The sequence below is a fragment of the Hibiscus syriacus genome, unplaced genomic scaffold (genome assembly GCF_006381635.1).
Source record: "Hibiscus syriacus cultivar Baekdansim isolate YM2019G1 unplaced genomic scaffold, ASM638163v2 tig00110893_pilon, whole genome shotgun sequence".
Taxonomy (NCBI): domain Eukaryota; kingdom Viridiplantae; phylum Streptophyta; class Magnoliopsida; order Malvales; family Malvaceae; genus Hibiscus; species Hibiscus syriacus.
This window is the reverse complement of record NW_024062901.1, coordinates 5,318,439-5,338,628: the sequence shown is the minus strand read 5'-3', so window position 1 is coordinate 5,338,628 and position 20,190 is coordinate 5,318,439. Positions and strand designations below refer to the sequence as shown.

Genomic DNA, 20,190 nt, shown 5'->3' with positions numbered 1-20,190 from the left:
ACTGAAGCTGAACACAACTTCAGTTTTTCCGTGGTCACCGTCTTTGTCAACATGTCTGCCGGATTTTGAGCTCCACTGATCTTTTCAAGTTTCAAAAACCCATCTTCCAGAAGAGACCGGATAAAATGATATCGCAATTGTATGTGCTTCGTCCTGGAATGAAAAGACGGATTCTTCGCTAGATGGATAGCACTTTGACTGTCGCAATACAAGACATTGTTTTCTTGTTTCTTGCCTAACTCTTCCAAGAAACTTTAGAGCCAGACCATCTCCTTGCTGGCTTCCGTAACAGCGACATATTCTGCTTCGGTTGTGGAGAGAGCAATTATCTTCTGTAGTTGAGAAACTCAACTCACTGCGGTTCCTCCTAGAGTATAGACATACCCTGTAGTGCTCCTTCTGATGTCAACATTTTCCGGCTAAGTCAGCATCTACATAGCATGTCAGTATCGTATCTCCACCTTTGAAACAAAGTGCTTTGTTTGTGGTGGTGTCTCGCAGATATCTGAGGATCCATTTGACTGTTTCCTAGTGTATTTTGCCTGGATTATTCATGTACCTGCTAACAGCTCCCACTGCTTGAGCAATATCTGATCTGGTACAAACCATGGCATACATCAGACTTCCAACTGCTGAGGCATACGGCACCTTCACCATGTGTGCACGTTCTTCCTCCGTCTTTGGTGACTGTTCTTTGGAGAGTCTGAAATGAACACCTAAAGGTGTATATCTTGCATGTTGAACCTGGAGAGTACTTTGTTGATGTACTCAGCCTGTGATAACATCAAAGTCCCCGACTTTGTGTCTCTCTTGATCCTCATCCCAAGAATCTGCTTTGCAGCGCCCAGATCCTTCATAGCAAACTGCTTCGACAATTTTTGCTTCAAGTGTATAATCTCTTGCATGTCTGAGCCTGCAACGAGCATGTCATCAACGTACAATAATAAAATAATGAAGTTGTTGTCGAACCTATTGATGTAGCAACAATGATCTGCTTGGCATCTGGTAAAACCATTGCTACCCATGAAACTATCGAACTTCTTGTACCACTGTCTAGGAGCTTGTTTTAAACCATACAAGCTCTTCTTCAACCTGCATACCAGGTTTTTCTTGCATGCCTCTATGAAGCCTTCTGGCTGCCTCATATAGATTTTTTCCTCCAAATCACCATGAAGGAAAACTGTCTTTACATCTAACTGCTCAAGATGTAAATTCTCTGCAGCTACAATTTTCAACACCAGTCTGATTGTAGACAGTTTTACGACTGGAGAGAAAATTTCATTGTAGTCAATACCTTCTTTTTGTTGAAAGCCTTTGACAACCAATCTTGCTTTGTAGCGTTTTCTCCCATCGTGCTCTTCTTTGATCCTGTAAATCCACTTGTTATGGAGCGCTTTCTTGCCTGGTGGTAATTTAGCTAATTCCCACGTCTGATTTGACATAAGCGAGTCCATCTCATCTTTCATGGAAGACTCCCACTTGATTGAATCATCCACCTGTATCGCTTCATCATAGCACTCTGGTTCACCATTGTCAGTCAGCAACAAGTAGTGCAAAGAAGGCGAATACCGTTGGGTTGGTTTAGGAATTCTGGAGGAGCGTCTCAGTTCTGGTGTGCCTGGTTCTTCCTCTTGAACTGCTTCAGGACTGATTTGAACATCATTTCCAGAAATCTCCTCGAACTCAGCAAATTCCTTTGTTTCAGCTTCGGTATTACTTGATTCTGCGGTTGACCTGTCTTTGTACATCATATTTTCATTAAAAATGACGTCTCTGTTTCTGATGATCTTTCGATTTTTGTAGTCCCAAAACCGGTAACCGAACTCATCACCACCGTAACCAACAAAGACGCATTTGTTGGACTTGGCATCAAGTTTACTTCTTTCAGCAGAGTTTATGTGTACATAAGAAATATAACCAAACACTCTTAAGTGTGAAAGGTTTATTTCTTTCTTGCTCCAAGCTTCCTCTGGTATTCCGCCATCCAAAGGAACTGAGGGCCCACGGTTGATCAGGTAAGCTGCAGTGTTGATAGCTTCAGCCCATAGAAATTTGGGCAATCCGGCATGTATCCTTATGCTTCTGGCACGTTCATTCAGAGTTCTGTTCATGTGCTCTGCTACGCCATTCTGTTGCAGTGTTATGGGAACTGTTGTCTCCATCTTGATCCCATTGTTTGCGCAGAAATCTCTGAATCTACTGTCTCTGTATTCTCCTCCATTGTCAGACCTCAACCGCTTAACTTTCAAACCAGTCTCATTTTCCACCATGGCCTTCCATTTTCTGAAGGTATCAAAGACTTCTGATTTCTTATTCAGGAAATAAACCCACACCTTTCTTGTTGAATCATCGATGAAGGTGACATAATATAGTGAGCCTGCAAGAGATGGAACTGGGGATGGTCCCCATACATCAGTATGAATCAATTCTAACCTTTCTTCCTTGGGAGTCTTGCCAATCTTTGTAAAGCTGACTTTCTTTTGTTTTCCAAAGATGCAATCCTCGCATAGTCCGACATCCACATTCTTTAGATCTGGCAGCTTCCCTTTTGACAGAAGTATCTTCATTTCTTTCTCGCTCATATAGCCAAGCCTTTGGTGCCATAGGTTTGATTTTCCATCAGTATCTGCTACTGCAATGATATTCTCTAAATTTGAGGTTACATAGAGAGTATCAGTCTTCTTACCACGAGCAATGACGAGTGCTCCTTTGGTAATCTTCCATTCACAGCCTGAAAAGGTTGTACTATATCCTTCTCCATCAAGCTGTCCAACAGAAATCAGATTTCTTTTGAGGCCAGGAATATGTCTCACTCCTGTCAGCTTCCAGGTGGTCTGGTTTGGCAACTTTAGTCGGATATCTCCTTTTCCGACGATCTTCAAGGTTTCATCATCAGCAAGATGAACCTTCCCAAAATCACCACTGACATAGTTCTCCATGATTTCTTGGCATGGCGTGGAGTGGAAAGATGCCCCTGAATTCAAAATCCATGATTCAATCGGACTGTTGACGCTTAAAATCATGGCATCACCTGTCTCCTCCGTCATGTTGGCAGATTCCTGTGCGCCGGTATTTTTCTTCGGTGCTCGGCAATCTCTTTTGAAGTGGCCCTTCTTGCCGCAATTATAGCAGGTAAAATCTTTATTTCATGTTCTTGATTTTCCCCTTCTAGATTTCGATCTGCCACGATTTGAATTTCTTTCTGAAGTTCTCCCTCTAGACTCTGTGTGCAAAGCTGAGGAGGTTGATGCTTCACCCGATTCTCTCCGTCGAATTTCTTCGCTCAGTACCAGATCCCGAACATCGTCGAATTTTAATTTGCTGTTTCCCGACAAACTGCTGACTGTTGTAACAGTAGCATTCCAACTGTCTGGTAAAGATGATAAGAGAATTAAAGCTCGAACTTCATCATCAAATTCAATTTCCACTGAACTCAACTGGGTTGTGATTGTGTTGAGTTCATTTAGGTGTTGTGCCACCGATGCCCCTTCCATCATCCGCAAATTGAATAATCGCCTCATCAAATGAACTTTGTTTGAGGCCGATGGCTTCTCATACATACTGGAGAGAGCCGTCATAAGACCCGCCGTGGTCTTTTCCTTTGATATGTTGAAAGCAACATTGCGGGATAACGTCAGTCGGATAACTCCGAGGGCTTGTCTGTCGAGAAGAACTCAGTCTTCATTCTTCATGCCCTCTGGTTGCTTTCCTGAAAGAGGTTGATATAGATTTTTCTGATACAGAAAATCTTCAATCTGCATCTTCCAAAAGCCAAAGTCTGCACCATCCTCATCAAATGAACTTTGTTGAGGCCGATGGCTTCTCATACATAACTGGAGAGAGCCGTCATAAGACCCGCCGTGGTCTTTTCCTTTGATATGTTGAAAGCAACATTGCGGGATAACGTCAGTCGGATAACTCCGAGGGCTTGTCTGTCGAGAAGAACTCAGTCTTCATTCTTCATGCCCTCTGGTTGCTTTCCTGAAAGAGTTGATATAGATTTTTCTGATACAGAAAATCTTCAATCTGCATCTTCCAAAAGCCAAAGTCTGCACCATCGAACTTTTTAATTTTCACCTTCCCTTCGTCTGCAGCCATCGCTCCCACTCGAATCTGGCTTCGTTTGGATCGTTTCTGACAATTTCTGTGAACCGTCGTGTATTTGAACACATCCGTCGACAAATTCGTATCGCCGACAAAATTTCACTATTCACGTGAATAGTAACCTCGCAGAAAAAATTGGCAAAATTCACAACCAAAAGCTCTGATACCAATTGTTAGGAAATAAACCGAGTACGAGTAATTTCCCTATAACCAGATTAGTGAGAATGCGAAATAAAAGCGAGAAAATAATACCCGAAATTGATAACGGAGTTCAACCAATTGTGCTTACGTCTCCGGGCTGCTGCAGATCTTTTACTAAGAGAAAAATTACAGGTGTTTACACAACACACTTGAGAGAGAACTAGAAGATTTTGGGATGATTTTGAAGCTAAATAAACTAGGGTATTTATAGTTGAAACTTAAGGGCTAATCTTGTAAATACCATAAATTGCAAAGGACTAAAAATTGTACTTTTCCATTTTTTTTCAAGGCAGCCGGCTTCTAATTCATTAGCAGCCCATGTGCCTTTATAATTTTCAACATATATATATATATATATATAAGGAAAAACAGGATGATGTAGTGACTTATATCACATGGATAATGGGCAAATTTAAAAACCAAATTTAGAATGCCAAAAAAATAATTTTACCAATAGTTAAGAGATTATGAGTTTTTATAATAACACGAGGTGATTATAAGGTAATACATGTATTATACAGATATAATTATTTAAATTTATATATTTTTTAAAAAAATATTATTTTTTAACATGTAAGAAGATAAACAATCAATGATTGATCAACGAGATTGGCGAGACGATCATTCTCTTAAAAATTTTAAATTTTCAAATAATTTACATATTTTTTATACTTTTTGTTGGTAATATATTTTTATCTCTCTTAAAAACTTATAAATTCGTCATTTAACATAAAATTACGTATTCATTCCTATAAATAGTTGAGTAAAATTAATATTTAATTTAATTAATAATATTATTATATTATTTAAAATAACATAAGTTCAAGTCTACTTGAACATTTGATTTAAGAGTTAAAATTATGCCTAATTTTAGATCAATGAGGTCAGTCTCTTGTACGGTTGATATCATAATAGTTTAGCAATTTAACGCAAGACTATGTAAAAATATTAAAGGTAAATTATGCATTTAGTATCTAAACTTTTAATTTGTTCAAAATCATACTTAAAGTTTAGTTTTTGTTTCATTTAATATAATGTCGTTAAAAGCTTTAGTTTTTGTTTTATTTTAGTACACCGTTCAAAATTTAACGTTAAATTTAAAAAAAATAAAAATTTGTGTACTAAAAAAGACCAAAACTGATAGTTTAAGTACTAAAAGTGTTAAGTTTTTAACGATGTGTACTAAAATGAAATGAAAACTAATCGTTAAATATTTTTTAAAACAATTTGAAAATTTAGACACTAAAACGGACCAAAATTGATAGTTTAAGTACTAAACGTGTATGTAGTTTACCCAAATGATAAAAATGTAGAAAATAATTTAATTCACGTCATCTCCTCGCAAGTATACTCTTATTGCATTCGAAAATATACCTAACACATGATGTTGAGTGCAACTAGGGATGTACATGGGTCGGGTTTTTGGTCCACCCGACTCGACTCGAGAACAAGAGAGCCTCCACCCGAGACCCGACCCGACCAAAACAAGGTTTCACCCGATCCGACCCGAATATATGACATAGAAATCCGACCCGACCCGACCAGAAATAATAAAAAAATTATTTTTATTCAATAAAAACAGTGACTAAATTGAAAAAAAAAATTATATATAGAGGGATATTATTGTAATTATCACTAAATATATATGATAAAATTATATATTTTTTCGGGTCGAGCCAAATTTTTTTAGCCTAAACCCTAACCCGACCCTAACACCATATTATAAAAATCTAACCCGACCCGACCCTAAATTTTTTTTAAAAAAACCGACCCAATCGGGTCGGGTTTAAATGCCCCTCCCTAAGTGCAACATAACAACCCCAACCACAACTAAAATAGTGAAATAAATAATCACTTTCACTTAAATATAAAATATTAATTTATTTTTTTATTACTTTACCTAATAATTTATTTTTTTCTCTTTATTTTATCTAATTCTAGATCGCTGAATTATAATATTCAAGCTTCCATTTTTGTGGCTGGAATTAATAAATGATTAATGAATTTTTTATGTGAATTCAATTCTACAAGTTGAAAAGGAATTATAGTAATACCCTAATTCGGTGGGTAGTTATGCTATAGGACAGCTTTAATATACGGTTAAAGAGATATCTTATAAAAAATGTTAATGTTTTTTTTATATTTTCGATTAAGCGATACCTAAAACATTATTTTTTTTTACCAGAAATGTTACTTTTCGCAACATAATTTCTGGTAGAAAAATAACATTTTAGGTAGCGTCTAATATTAACATTTTCGATAGAAAAAAATAATATTTTAGGTAGCGTTTTAACGGAAATGTTAAACATTTTAAGTAGCACCAAATATTAACATTTTCAGTAGAAAAAATAATGTTTTAAGTAACGCTTTACCGAAAATGTTAAAAAATATTAATATGTCTGATAGCGTCTTTCCCTAATCGTATATTAAGGTTGTCGTACCTTATATATCCCCCAATTCGGTCGGCATCAAGGCATTGCATGAAATTTTGGCCACCATCATAATATTACATGTGATGTTGAAAAAGTTAAATAGGGTTGATGTCTTAAATTAATTATATATATTAATTTTAGGATAAAGTACATAAATGGTCCCTTGATTATAAGATATTATTTTATTGAGTCCTTTGACTATTAAAAGTTACAAAATAGTCCTTCGACTATAGGGAGTTGCTTTGTCAAGTCTCTGGACTATTAAAAGTTATAAAATGGTCACCTGACTAGTCATTATGTTCCAAACTCATCATTTTTTATTAAAATTTTGACGATAGTCTAAGTTGTGGCTAACATGCTGACTGAGATATGATAAAATTTGATATCATAATCTCAAATAACTATCATATCTTAGTCGACATGTTAATGTTAAGCTCAGACGATCGTTAATTTTTTAACGAAAAATGACGAGTTTGAAATATAATGAATAGTTGAGTGACCATTTTGTAACTTTTAATAGTTAATGGACTCAACAAAGTAACTTTTTATAGTTAAGAGATCATTTTATAACTTTTAATAGTCAAGAGACTTAATAAAACAATATCTTGTAATCGGGAACCATTTGTATACTTTACTCTTAATTTTAATAAAAATTAATTTTAAATATGCGTGCAAAATTTGAAAATTTATAATAAAAGGTGAATTTTGACATTTACATATAATTTATAACTAAATTCTAATAAATATTTTTACATGTGTGATAAAATCTAATTTATTATAAAACATTTGATATGTAAATATAAGGCTTAATACCAAAATAAGTGTTCAAACTATACATAAATTCTTAAATAGGTGTATAAACTATTTTTTACCATCCAGGTGCCTAATGTTATAAATGTTACTATTTTTTGTGTTCGGGCCATCAACGACGTTAATTTCCCTGTTAAGTGTCATGTGTCACAATATGATGATTTTAAAATTTTTTATTTAAAATAAAAAAATTAAAGTAATATATATTTTAAAGAAAAACATAAATATATTGAAATAACCCCAAAACTTTAAAAACCTTCATTTCAACCCCTAGACTCGCGTCGGTTGTTGCCCTTTGCTATCAACGAAGCTCCACCCAATTTCACATCCCCCGACGATCAAAACCCCTATGAAATCGTGACTGATCGATGGTGAATCGACGTTTTATACCCCATGAACCCTAGGATGAAAATCGATATCCTACGTGATCTCGACAACCAATCGATGCCAACTACGACGTCGTATGACTAGTAGGATGACAGGGACTTCATCGGCGACAGTGATCGTGGCCGGAAAGGGTGGCAGTGACAGGTTAAGGATAAGATTTGAGGATTTTTGGGATTTTTGGTTTTTTTATAATTTAAGAGAAATTAGGGTTTTTATAAATATAATAATATTTTAAAAAAAGTAAATTTCAAAAATGACCAAATTGTGACACCTGTCACTTAACGAGAAAAATTAACATCGTTGACGGCACTTGTATGGGTAAAAAATAGTTTAGACACCTATTAAAAAATTTAAGTATAGTTTGGGCACTTGTTTTGGTATTAAGAATAAATATAATCTAATAAGACTAAATACATCAACATTATCGTTAATTTTTTAACGATAGATGACTAAAATAAAATCAAAACAAAACGTTAGTAATGATTTTAGAAAAATAATTGTGTGACTAAAACGAAATGAATATAATAGTTAGGTGACTACATAAGTGACTTATCGTATATATATATATAATTAGATTTTATATTTATATTGAATTATGATTTAATTGTTTTATATATATATATATATTCACTTACGCAAAGTAAAATTCTTTAATTTTTCACAGATTTATAACAGTTATTGATAAGACTGACGACTATCGGCGTAGATATTTCACCAAATCAATGTCAGTTTGATGTCTTGTGTACAAAATTTTTTATTAAAAAGTTACCAACTTAAATCAGATGTACCACATAAATTAATTCAGATTAACAAAGACGAAGTTGTAGGAAGTTGGGACGCAACTAAAGAAATAGGAGCATATTAGCCTCCTAAGAATTGTTATGATTCCGGTGCACAAACTGCCATCACTGGTGATAATACTGAAACAAACATCGTTTTCACTATGTGTTACTAGGGACGAGGACTCGAATTCGACGGGTTTTTATTTGATTTGATGGGTTTTGATTTGATTTGATTTGATTTGATCTGGTAAGATCGAGTTTTTTTTTTAATTTCGGGTTTGGGTTGAGTTCGGATTTAGGGTGAAAAATATCCGATCCGACCTGAAAAAAATATATAATTTTACTTTATATATTTAAGAATAATTACAATAATACCCCTCTATATATAATTTTTTTTAATTAAGTTATTATTTTTATTAAATAAAAATAATATTTTTTTATTATTTCGGGTCAGATTGGGTCGAGTTTCTAAATTATATATCGGGTCGGATATGAGTCGGGTGAAATCTAATTTTGGTCGGGTCGAGTCTCGGATGGAAGATTCCTAGGCCTCAGGTCGGGTGGACCAAAAACTCAATCAAACCCGACCCATGCCTATCCTTATGTGTTACATCAGAGTAAATCTCCTTTTTCTCATATATATTTTTTCTGTTGAAAACACCATTCATTACAGTAAGTGATTCGACAGGGAATTACAAATAATATTTTATCTAGTTAAATAAATAAATAAAATTTAAGATCATTATGATTTTTCCAGAGAAATTCAAGATTATGATGATGCCTTCTATTTCAAATGAAATCACATATTATGACTTAGTGAAGTACTTTTATTATGACAAGATTAAATTTAGGATTAAAGTTAGAATTTCTCAAAAGAAAGTTATTTTGGTGTTTATTCATATTCATTAAAGATATAATTTCTCTTTTGATTTATTAAGTGTGAGTACGTGATTTTGTGTTTAGGGTTTAATTTTTAAAATTTTAAAATTTTAGAAGGTGATAAATTTATAAAATTATAGTCACTAATTTTAAATTTTATCACGAAAGCTTCTCTCATGATGATTTACCGCATGATTTGATGATGCTTTGGTAATGTCGGTTCGCGTCAAAAAAGATATGGGTAAACCATGTGAATAGTCTCCTTTTTTTTTATTTGTCCAATTTTAGTCACTAATTTAAAAATTAAAGATACATAGTCCCTAACGTTATCAATATATTCGGTTTTAGTCCCTCGCTATAAACTCCCGTTAATCCTTTAACGGAAGTATTATGTTAATCCGTTAATTTAAAAAAAATATAAAAATTAAAAAAGTTATGATCATATACAGTACAATACAATACATACATACATGCATACATACATACATATACATGTATGTATGTATGTATAACAATTCATTCATGTGTGATTTTTGATAAAACAATACATATATATTTCTTTTATATGTGATATACATATATCATACAAAATTGAGGTGTTCGACTGGAACTTGAAAATTCATCTACTAATTATTAAAATTTTGAGTTATTCGAGTTGTATTTTACAACTCGATTTGAACTTAATTGTTTTTGACTGAGTCGAGTTTTGCTCACCCCAAAGTAGGTGGCATTATAGAAGAAAAAGAAGAATAAGAAGAAGAAAACACTTGAATTTTTGGAATTTTTAATAAATTTTTATTCCGTGTCACTTGTAGCTAGTGAATTATGTAGATTTATTTTTTATTTTTTAATTGTCACATAATACTTCCGTCAAAGGGTTAACGGGAGTTAACGGATGAATTCAAGTTGGGTGCAATAATGAAACTAAAGAGTAAAAACGGAACTTTTATAAACCTGGAATGGAGTGTGTTAGCTTTTTTTACATTTTAATTAGAATACTATTTAAAATGTTATTTTTTTTTACCAAAAATGTTAATTTGCTACCTAAAATGAATATTTTTTATATTAACATTTTCGGTAAAAAAATAATATTTTAGGTAACGGCTGATATTAATATTTCCGATAGAAAAAAATAATATTTTAGGTAACGGTTGATATTAATATTTCCGATAGAAAAAATAATATTTTAGGTAGCGCTCTACCGAAATATTAAAAAAAATATTAACATTTCTGATAACGCATTTTCTTAGCTTTATATTAGGTTGTCTTTCCTTAGACATCCAATTTTCTTAGAGTGTTAGAAACGATAGAGAATTTGGCCCGTAAGGATTATCTCTGGTTAATGATTACATAGTTAAATCCGATTATATTTATATCTTATATGGTAAATGTAATGTTAGATCAACCGATTAATGCGTCGTAACAACATCCTGTCACTCATGTTAATAATTATTAACGATGAATGATCAATTTATTATATAAATAAATAATATAAAATTTTAATATAAAAATAAATGTATAAATTATATTTAAAATTGATTTTTGGTGTCTAAATTTTTTTCCCGTTAAAAGTAGGTGTTTAATATTTTTTCCATTACACTTTTAGATGTCTACCGTTAAAAAAATCCGTTAAATGACACGTGACATTCAATTTTTTTAAAATAACAATTTTTTAAAATAATATTTTATTTTTAGAAAAATTAAAAATATATATAAATGTGACATGTATCACTTAACATGATTTTTTAATGGCAAACACCTAAAAGTGTAACAGAAAAAATATTATACACTTATTTTTAACTAGGGATGGTCAAAATACCCAAATACGACAAGTCTCGACCTGACCCTATTGGAATAGTTTTTTTTCTGTTTTGAAATTTCGGGTCTCAAGGGTGGCTATGTAGTATATAACTTCAAGGTGAGCCGGAGCCAAGTTTAAGATGATAAATCACCGACTCGATCGACCTCGCTACATATATATATATATATATATTTATTTAATATTTTAATAATTTTTGTTTTTATATTATTAAAATATATTATTTAATTATTAAAAATATAAAAAATATTATAAAATATACTAATTTAACTGTTTAAAATATAATAAATAATTATAAATATATTATTATAAAATATATTATTTTAATTATTTTAAAATATTAATATATTAAGATCGGGTCGGGATTGGGGTTTTGACCTAAAAATTTGGACGAGTTTCGGGACATAAAAAACCTAAAATTCATCGGGGCGGGATCGAGTTTTAGGTATATATTTTCGGGTCGGGTCGGGTCCGGCACAGCCAAAAAATTGACCCGCCCCTCCCCGTGCCCATCCCTATTTTTAACGAAAAAAATCCTTAGACACCAAAAATCAATTTTGGGTATAGTTTAGAAACTTATTTTTATATTAAGCCTAATGTTATGGACCAATTCGTTATTTATAGAACTTGAGTGGAGAAAACAAAAATGTACTTAAAATTTAGTGATCATTTATATAGTTTATCAGAAAAGAAAGCGACGACTATTATCTGCCTTTCACTCTAGAAGAAACAGTTTCCCACACGCGTCCCCAAGAGAACCATAGTAAGAGACGGCAAGCAATTAGGTGGCTTCATTGGACGGTCCAAGTCCAACCCACGTGGTTTATTCACTAATCGCCGAATTTGAGTTCAAATCGGTTCAACTCTTTAAGGTTGAATCACATTTAGAATAGAAAAATTAAGTTCAAATTAAGATAAAAAAACTCAATCTTTTGGGAGGGAGAGAGCAAGGAAATGGCTATTTCAACTAGGTGCTGCCTCAACGTCTACCCTCCAACCCCAAACCCTGGCTCAGACAACCCTTCTCTTAACCCCAAGGGACCCCAGGTTGCATGGTAAGTCAAAATATGAATTTGGGGTTCACCAGTTTTCTCCTATGCACGATTTGGTACTCACGAGTTTTGTGGAATTCATTTTAGGCCGAGGGACGATAAATGGCGAAAGCAATGCGCATTAGGGTTGGCCTGCATGGTGGTCGGGTTACAAGTTGGCAACGTGAATACGGACGGCGCCGTCGCTAGTGAAATTCCGTCGCTCGCCGTGGAATCAAACTCGAGGGTAACGAGGTGGAGTGACAGAAGGATGTGCCCTTCATGGCAGGCGAATTCCCTAGAGACGATCGTGCCGGAGAATCTCCCGAGACCATCGGCTCATCGGAGATGGGAGGCTGTTGGCTTCTCTGAAAATGCACCGGCGATAAAAGTGATAGTAGCTAGGAAAACAATAGCCGGCTGCTTCTCTATGTGATTTCCGCATTGTTGTATAGATTAAACAGCGGATGACATACTGAAAATTTTAAATTCTTATATAATTTAGATATTTTTATAAAATAATTTATGTATATGTTCTTGAAATCAATATTTATAGATTGTAACATTAATGATGGAAAATGATTAATTTTGTATGAATGTTTTGAATGGTTGTAGTACTCGATTGGTGTTATTTGAGCTAGGTGTAGTAGTACACATGCAGTACAAATTGAACGAATATCTAATTATAGGATAAACTATGTGTTTAATATATAAATTATCAGTTTTGATATGTTTTAGTATTTAAACTTTCAATTTTTTTAAAATCATACTTAAAATTTTTTGTTTCATTCTAGTTCCCAGTTCAAAAATTAACATTAAGTTTTGGAAAATTTTAAAGTTTAGATACTTCAACGGATCAAAATTGATAGTTTCGAAACTAAAATAGTGGATCCTAAAATGAAATTAAAATTAAACATTAGATATAATTTTGAAAAAATTAAAAATTTAGATACTAAAATAGATTAAAAGTAATAGTTTAGATATAGTCTACCCCTAATTATATATGGAGGAGCCCTTGTGGACCACATATTCTTTATTTCTTTGGGCAATACCTAGATATTTCAATCTACTTTTAGCTTGGGAAAAAGTGCAAAAAATTGACCGTGAACAATATTTTTTTTTGGTTAAAATTAATCATTCTATATTTTTACATTTTATTTACAATTTTTTGAATAATTCGAATATATTATATATATATATATATATATATATATATATTATATGTATAGTCAAATAATTTTATAGACTTTTTATGACCCATCATCCTAATTAAATCTAGGGTCCAATACATTAAATATCTATAAACTATATTTTTTAAGGAAAATATAATTTATATTAACCATAAATAACATCATTTAGAACAATATCAGAGATGACATTTGGGTATTCAGAATCGAAAATCAAAGTATTGTGATTGGAAGAAGCCTACTGAGCAAGGCCAATATAAAATAATTCTATGATCAGACTTTCAAAAATTATAGAATAATTATTACTTTTTTTAAACAATAATAAAATGACAATTATAACCTTAACAGTTGTTAAAGGGTGACCTAATATGATAAGTTAATGATTTATATCTCTTTTGGCCCCTTAATGTTTTGTTAAATCTATAAACAAGTTCACATGAGCATGGCATATCACATAAGAACATGTAGAAGTACTTGAATTTGTTGGATGATGAGTCAATGACACCAAATTAAAGGATTAAGTTTGGACTATCCAAACATTTTAAATATCGGTGAAGGTGTAAACTAAACTGAGTACATGGTACAAGTTGAAATTTAAATTATGAATTTTAAGGAGTTTAAGTACTAGTAGCGTAATTTTACCATTTTTCTTTAACTAAAATTAAACATTTAAACGTACAGTAAATGATCATGTTCGTGAACACTAAATGAGCACATTCCCGAACATGTAAACGAAAATGTTCACGAAAATTAAACAAACATGTTGGCGAATAATAAATAAATGAACACGAACGCCTTAAAAAATAATAAACACAATATTAAAATTTAAACGAACCTAAACACATTAAAAAATAATAAACACAAATTAAAATTTAAACGAACCTAAACACATTAAAAAATAAACAAGCGAACTGGGAGCGGGAGGATCATCCTCTTAATGGGATTCTGCAATACTCGGAATCAACAGATTAAGGGTCTGTTTGTTTCCCGTAATTCGAATTACGGAATTGGTTTTCCCCGAATTCCAGTGTTTGTTTCACGTAATTCGTTTTCCGGAAAATGTTTTCCCGTGTTTGTTTCACGTAATTCATTTTCCGGAAAACGTTTTCCCGTGTTTGTTTCACGTAATTCGTTTTCCGGAATGTAATTCATTTTCCTAGTAACAGAATTTCCTTTGTGTTTTCTGTAAAATGACTTACGGATTCATTTTCCGTAAGTCATTTTCCGAACTTTTCACTTCAAAGCAAAAATACTCAAATATTTTTATTTTATGAATTTAATTAATAAAATTTTTAATATCATTTTCATCAAAATATTAATTATTAAAATAATTTTATTAAATTTATAATAAATAATATTATTTTTAATATTATATAAAATAATCAATTTATTATATAATATAAGATTATATTTTTTTTTTTAATATATAATTTTTTATATATTTAATATGAATATTTATTATATATTTCAATAATTTTAGTAAAGATATTAAAATATACTAATTATTTTAAAAATTAATATAGTACTATTACTTTAATATAATTAAATATATTTATAAAATTTTATTTCACTAAAATATACCGAAAAAATGTTTAAATAACATCTTCCAAACATCATAAAACGTTTTCCAGATGTTTTCTAGAAATGTAATTCATTTTCCAGAAATGTAATTCATTTTCCAGAATTCAAATTCCAGTAATTCATTTTCCAGTAATTCAAATTCCAGTAATTCAAATTCCAGTAATTCATTTTCTGGAAAACCAATTACAGCTAAACAAACAGACCCTAAATATACTTCTCAAATCAAAATTTTCAAATAAAAATCAAGCGCCATATGCATTCACTTCGGACCCTCCATCTTGAACATCAATCTTTTCTATAATGGTGTCTTCAACATCCCAGCATGTGTTGTGTAAAAAATGGTCTTTCATGAACTTCTCAAAGGATCTCGATAGTAATAGTAAAAAGAAATATTATTCTCCCTGAAGAATCCGAGTTCGGACAGCTGTAAATGAAAGGTATATGTACATTAAGAAGAAGGTAAGAAAATTTTGGACACATACTAACTTGTAATCACTAAGACGCTTCCACAAATTTCGATGAATTTCCCCCGAAGATGATTGAAGCCATCTAACACCAATTGCACCAAAGTTCTCTTGAAGCCTGCTCCTTTCTTGTTGTTCCTTTGCTCATAGGCCTTAACCATTCATACTTGTTTCTTTAGCTCTTTTCTTGATAATCTCAATCAACTGGCCTGCTCTCGATACAGCATTTCCGGATAAAGTTCGATGCTTAACGAGTTCTCTCGGATCATTACATGTTTTCAGCATATCATAAATCGCTTCAGCTTTCCTCATTATCAACGTCCTCCTCGTTCGTGATGAGTCCTCCTCTCCGACATATGTATTGGGCAGTTTTTTGGAAGAATGGACATACCTCATCATGTCACATTGTTTCCTAGCCATCTCAGTCATTCCCCTTTTCTTTAACTCATTGTTCATTCTCTCAAAAGTGAGGTATTGTGGAACTATACCTCTTCGTATCATGTCCTCGAACTCTCCGAAAGCATCTTCGAACCTATGCATTTTGCAGAGCAAATGAACCAGCATGGTGCTCGAAGCCAAGTCCCGATCGAATCCCTTCACCGTCATTTCTTTGCTAACCTGAACGGCCAAATCCAACCTCTCCGCCTCGCACAGCAGCTTCAACAATAGCTGGTAGGTAAGCCGATCAGGAGCGTGACCAGACTGAACAATCTTTGTATAAAGGTTCATCGCTTCCTCGGTTTTCCTGAATTTTGAGAAGTATCTAAAGAAATAATTGTAGGTCGTAATAGTTGGGATGCAACCCCTGCTGATCATCATCTTAAGTACCTTACTAGCCCCTGCTAAATCTTTGGCCTTGCAATGACCTTTAACCAGAGAATTATATGTCGAAATATCAGGCCCCGATTCACACGATAAAACTCATTCCATCATCCCTAATGCCTCCTTTAATCTTCCTGCTTCTCCAAGTGAATCGATAATCGGATTGTACACTTTCGCATTCAGCTCCATTCCCACTTCCTTCATTTCGTCCACCAATTCCACCGCCCTCTCAACACGACGCATAGTACAATATCCTTCTATAAGGGTACCATATGTTACGACACTAGGCAGCACACCATTCTTTTTCATATTCGACCAAAGTCTCTCGGCATGCTTGAGCTTTCCAGACCGGAACCATCCGTTCAATAGTATATTGTAAACTTTGATTGATGGAACCCAACACAGATCTGTCTGCTTTTTTCTAGTGAAATATTCTGATGCCACCCTAACATGCCCTTCCTTACATACAGAGTCCAACATTGTTTCGAAAAGATTAGTTTTCTCATCAGAACTGCAAATTTGATCTAAACTGCTTGCGAATTCAAATGTACGGATAGCAGCCTGAGCCATACCTGCATGATTGAATGCCTGCATAAACATCACTAGAACCAAAAGAAAACTAAACATTCAACCTTTGCCACTTACACTGCGAACCAATTTAATATCATGCAGCTAGATGTATAAATGGTTCAAGATAAGCAAGTGAGCACTGTGAGTAGGGTGTAAATGAACCGAGCTTGAACGAACAAGACTGTGTTTGTGTTCGTTTGTTTATTTTTAAATGTGTTCATGTGGTTTAAATTTTTAATATCGTGTTCGTTTATTTATTTTTGAAGGTGTTCGTGTTTGTTCGTTTAGAGTTCACGAGCATGTTCGTTTATAATTCGCAAGCATCTTCATGAACACAAACAAACGAGCTCGAGCTCATACATGAGCTTGTTCATGAACATAAACGAACCGAACACAATTTGTTCATTTATTAAATGAACATAAAAGTTTTGTTCATACTCATTTATTTAGCTTTATAAACAAAAGTTATATGAACAGTTCATCGAATGCTTTGTTCATTACACCCCTAACAGTAAGTTGACAAGCATGCCATAATACAAAAGGTGGAGCCATAATAAAAACTCCAAAACAGGAATAAGCCCAAAAAACGCCAAACTCCAATGTGTATTTCAAAACAAATGACCAATGTGTCAACCGTTTTGTGTATCTTCATGAAAGTAGGATCAAACCTTATATTGTATTGACATCACAACACAGAGTGTTTTTTCATCTTAATACTTAAATCCTAAATATTTGCCCCACCAAATCTATGCATCGCCATCCTATACATCAAGGGGAACTTAAAAGGTTTAAAATATTTCTGAAAACTGATTTAATGTCATCCAACTAGAAGCATAAATGGTCCAAAATATGCATCAAGGGCCATTTGTTTCGAAATGCAACATCGCACTTTGGTATTCTCTTTGAAGTGCAAAGAGAACACCAAACTCCAATGTTGCATTTATTCATTGTCACCATCCTATACATCAATGGGGGAACTTAAAGAAATTTAAAGCAAGTTTATTTGCTGATCATGCAATAAATTTAAGCAACCATGATAGCTTAATGATTCAAAAATGAGTCATTTATGGATTTGCAAATTCATCATCAAATCATCGATAGAACTTACCTTAAATGCATTAAAAAACTAAATTGGACGTCAATAATGCAAATAGTTGACACAAATAGAATGGGAAGGCTAGTAAAAAAATTTGATCCATCAATAATTCAAAATTTCAACATCAAACTTCCAGTTCCAGGCAAAAGCAAGTTCAAATCTTATTATACAAAACATAAAGGAAATTACCTGCTCGAGCGTACCGTCTGATCAAAATCACAAAGGTGTTGACGGAAACCAAATTGGAACCCTCCCTCCCCCCATCATCACCAATCCGATCAAGAACCAAACTCCAGGCCTCCTCAAAGCTCCTAGATTTACCAAGAACATTGACCATTGAGTCGAACAACGTATCAGAAGATTCAAACCCAGGTCTCTTTTCAGCCCAAAGAAATAAACCATGCAACAACCTTGGAGAAGAATCGAAGCGTAGGAATATTGCTTGGAGCATGTCGGGATCTGGGTCTACCTGGGTTTTGTCAAGGGCGGAGTGGAGAGAAGAGGAGAAGGTAATGGTCGGGTCTGAGAGGAGATTGGCGATGATGGAAAATTTGGCATTGGTAAAGGAAGAAGATGAATAATTGATTGGAGGATTTTGATTTGTGGAAAACCATGATTGATCGGAGAAGAATAGCTTCGGGAGACGATGAGCATTTAGACGAAGGAAATGGCGTTGCTGCTGAAAGAGAGTCTTCATTACTCTTTTTGCTTAAGAATTCAAGAGGTTCTAGGTGGGTTTTAATGGTTGCATTATACCCAAAGAATTTGGAGATTTTTTTTTTTTTTTTTTAGAGAAAATATCCTCATTGACCAAAAATATCTTATAATATACGATTTTAATTAATTTTTTTTGAATTTATCAAAATGACCAACTAAATCGTAATACGATCGATAATTCGCAACGCGATCTCCAGTATCGCAAATCAGTTTCCAGATTCGCAACGCGAACTTGAACTATCGCAATGCGAATATGTAAATCGCAATGCGATAGTCGACTATCGCAATGCGAACTTGGACTATCGCAATGCGAATATGTAAATCGCAATGCGATAGTCCAAGTTCGCATTGCGATAGTCGACTATCGCATTGCGATTTATTCCAAATTCGCAACGACTGCATTTGTTTTTAAGAATTTTCTCTAAAAAGATAGTATTCGCGCGGACGTGTCGAAGACACGACCACGACCCGAGACGAGACGAGACGGACGGCGGCGGCGGCGGCGCGCGAGAGTCCTCCTTGTTCTCTATCACTCAACAAGGAAGTGGGAAAGCCAAGCCTTAAATACAATTCCCAATAGTGTTTCCAATACTATGTGGGATTGAGCATTACCAATACTTGTTTCCAATACAATGTGATTATTCAGGAAACAATTAACAATCATGCACCTTAAAACAACTGAATCAGAAACCAATTGCACTAGTATTATACGATTAAATATGTCATAATTAAAAGTCAATCTACAATCAATCGCGATTATTGCAATTTTAAGCAAAACATTCAAAAATAATATCATTATTTAAGGCTCAATCCCACATAGTATTGGGAACAAGTGTTGGTAATGCTCAATCCCACATAGTATTGGAAACACTATTGGGAATGGTATTTAAGGCTTGACTTTCCCACTTCCTTGTTGAGTGATAGAGAACAAGGGGGACTCTCGCGCGCCGCCGTCCGTCTCGTCTCGGGTCAGGTCGGGTCGTGGTAATACGTGTCTTCGACACGTTCGCGCGAATACTATCTTTTTAGAGAAAATTCTTAAGAAACAAATCGCAACGAATTTGAAATAAATCGCAACGCGAACTTGGATTATCGCAATGCGATAGTCGAAGTTCGCGTTGCGAATCTGGAAACTGGTTTGCGAACTTGGACTATTGCGTTGCGAATTATCGATCGCATTACGATTTAGTTGGTCATTTTGGCAAATCTAAAAAAAGTTGGTTAAAATCGTATATTATAAAGTATTTTTGGTCACTGAGGTTATTTTCTCTTTTTTTTAAGCCTATCAAGTATATTTAGGAATTCAAA

At 33.6% G+C, this 20,190-nt stretch overlaps 2 protein-coding genes across 2 annotated transcripts; one reads left to right on the top strand and one right to left on the bottom strand.

The window, feature by feature from the left end:
- Positions 1-12,351: 12,351 nt before the first annotated feature.
- LOC120145032 lies at positions 12,352-12,892 on the top strand. Its single transcript, XM_039158946.1, has 2 exons — positions 12,352-12,469; positions 12,554-12,892. Exons 1-2 carry the CDS (start codon positions 12,369-12,371, stop codon positions 12,879-12,881), a joined length of 429 nt encoding a protein of 142 aa, XP_039014877.1. The 5' UTR covers positions 12,352-12,368; the 3' UTR covers positions 12,882-12,892.
- Positions 12,893-15,448: 2,556 nt separating this feature from the next.
- On the bottom strand, positions 15,449-18,886 carry LOC120145101 (pentatricopeptide repeat-containing protein At5g11310, mitochondrial-like). Its single transcript, XM_039158999.1, has 2 exons — positions 18,355-18,886; positions 15,449-17,071 (listed from the first exon to the last, which is right to left on the bottom strand). Exons 1-2 carry the CDS (start codon positions 18,860-18,862, stop codon positions 16,599-16,601), a joined length of 981 nt encoding a protein of 326 aa, XP_039014930.1. The 5' UTR covers positions 18,863-18,886; the 3' UTR covers positions 15,449-16,598.
- Positions 18,887-20,190: the final 1,304 nt, after the last annotated feature.

What these genes read in the sequence shown, in the direction of transcription:
- LOC120145032 (XM_039158946.1), top strand. Translation starts at nt 12,369, where the DNA reads ATGGCTATTTCAACTAGGTGCTGCCTCAACGTCTACCCTCCAACCCCA. An exon ending in AAGGGACCCCAGGTTGCATG is followed by an intron (nt 12,470 to 12,553) that starts GTAAGTCAAAAT and finishes AATTCATTTTAG; the next exon opens with GCCGAGGGACGATAAATGGC.
- LOC120145101 (XM_039158999.1), bottom strand. Translation starts at nt 18,862, where the DNA reads ATGAAGACTCTCTTTCAGCAGCAACGCCATTTCCTTCGTCTAAATGCT. An exon ending in CAGACGGTACGCTCGAGCAG is followed by an intron (nt 17,072 to 18,354) that starts GTAATTTCCTTT and finishes TCAATCATGCAG; the next exon opens with GTATGGCTCAGGCTGCTATC.